Here is an 857-nt window from a genome sequence, read left to right as displayed (position 1 = left end):
CGGAGAGGGTTTTAAATCGGACCATCAGAGAAAGAAGGTTCGCGGCCATGGCGGAAGAGGGCGAAGAGCCGAAGGCCCAAGTTGGCGGAGAGCCCTCCAAGGCGGCGGAGGAGAGCTCCGGCGAGGCCAAGGCGGCGGCGGGGGGTGTCTTCCCCTCCATCTCCCTCAACATCTGGCCCCCCTCGCAGCGGACCCGGGAGGCGGTGATCCAGCGCCTCGTCCAGACCCTCTCCACTGAATCTGTCCTCTCCAAGCGCTACGGCGTCCTGTCCGCCTCCGACGCCTCCGACGCTGCTCGCCGCATCGAGGAGGAGGGCTTCGCTACCGCCTCCGCCGCCGGCGGCAGCGCCGCGTCCGTGGACGACGGGATCGAAATTCTCCAGATCTACTCCAAGGAGATCAGCAAGCGGATGCTCGAGACCGTCAAGGGGAAGGCGTCGTCGGCCTCCGGGTCCGCCCTGGAGGTCTCTCCTCCTTCCTCCGATGGCGGCGCCACCGTGGATATTGCTTCCTCGACCGCGCCCGGTGAGGAAAGATCCGACTCTTCGCCTGCTTGACTGCACTTCGATTTAGAATAATGTGATGGTATCGCCCCTTGTCCTGCTTACTGGAATCTTGATCTGGATGAAATGGATTTGGTTATCTGCTGGGTGTTCTTGCAGAGGGATCGGTCTTTCCATATATCTCTAGGTTTTAAAGATTGGATCAGATAGTTTGTTGTCGTTGTTTGGTGTATGATGATCTGTGGGATATGGTACCTGGTATATGATATTTTCAGCACTCTGGAATATCTGGATAATTGCTTTGTTATACTTAACTCTCTGATTCCAGTAGAAATCTTAAATTACTTTGGAGGA

General features: G+C 56.7%; 1 protein-coding gene across 1 annotated transcript; it reads left to right on the top strand.

Moving 5' to 3' along the window:
- LOC103705245 (MFP1 attachment factor 1-like) lies at positions 1 to 857 on the top strand. The gene has a single exon (XM_008788893.5). The coding sequence runs from the start codon at positions 48 to 50 to the stop codon at positions 555 to 557; it is 510 nt and encodes a 169-aa protein (XP_008787115.4). The 5' UTR covers positions 1 to 47; the 3' UTR covers positions 558 to 857.

Source organism: Phoenix dactylifera, chromosome 7 (genome assembly GCF_051530095.1).
Source record: "Phoenix dactylifera cultivar Ajwa chromosome 7, Ajwa_hap1_PhDact_Kaust_v1.1, whole genome shotgun sequence".
Taxonomy (NCBI): domain Eukaryota; kingdom Viridiplantae; phylum Streptophyta; class Magnoliopsida; order Arecales; family Arecaceae; genus Phoenix; species Phoenix dactylifera.
The sequence above is the reverse complement of the archived record's forward strand: the minus strand, read 5'-3'. Positions and strand labels throughout refer to the sequence as shown.

What these genes read in the sequence shown, in the direction of transcription:
- LOC103705245 (XM_008788893.5), top strand. Translation starts at nt 48, where the DNA reads ATGGCGGAAGAGGGCGAAGAGCCGAAGGCCCAAGTTGGCGGAGAGCCC.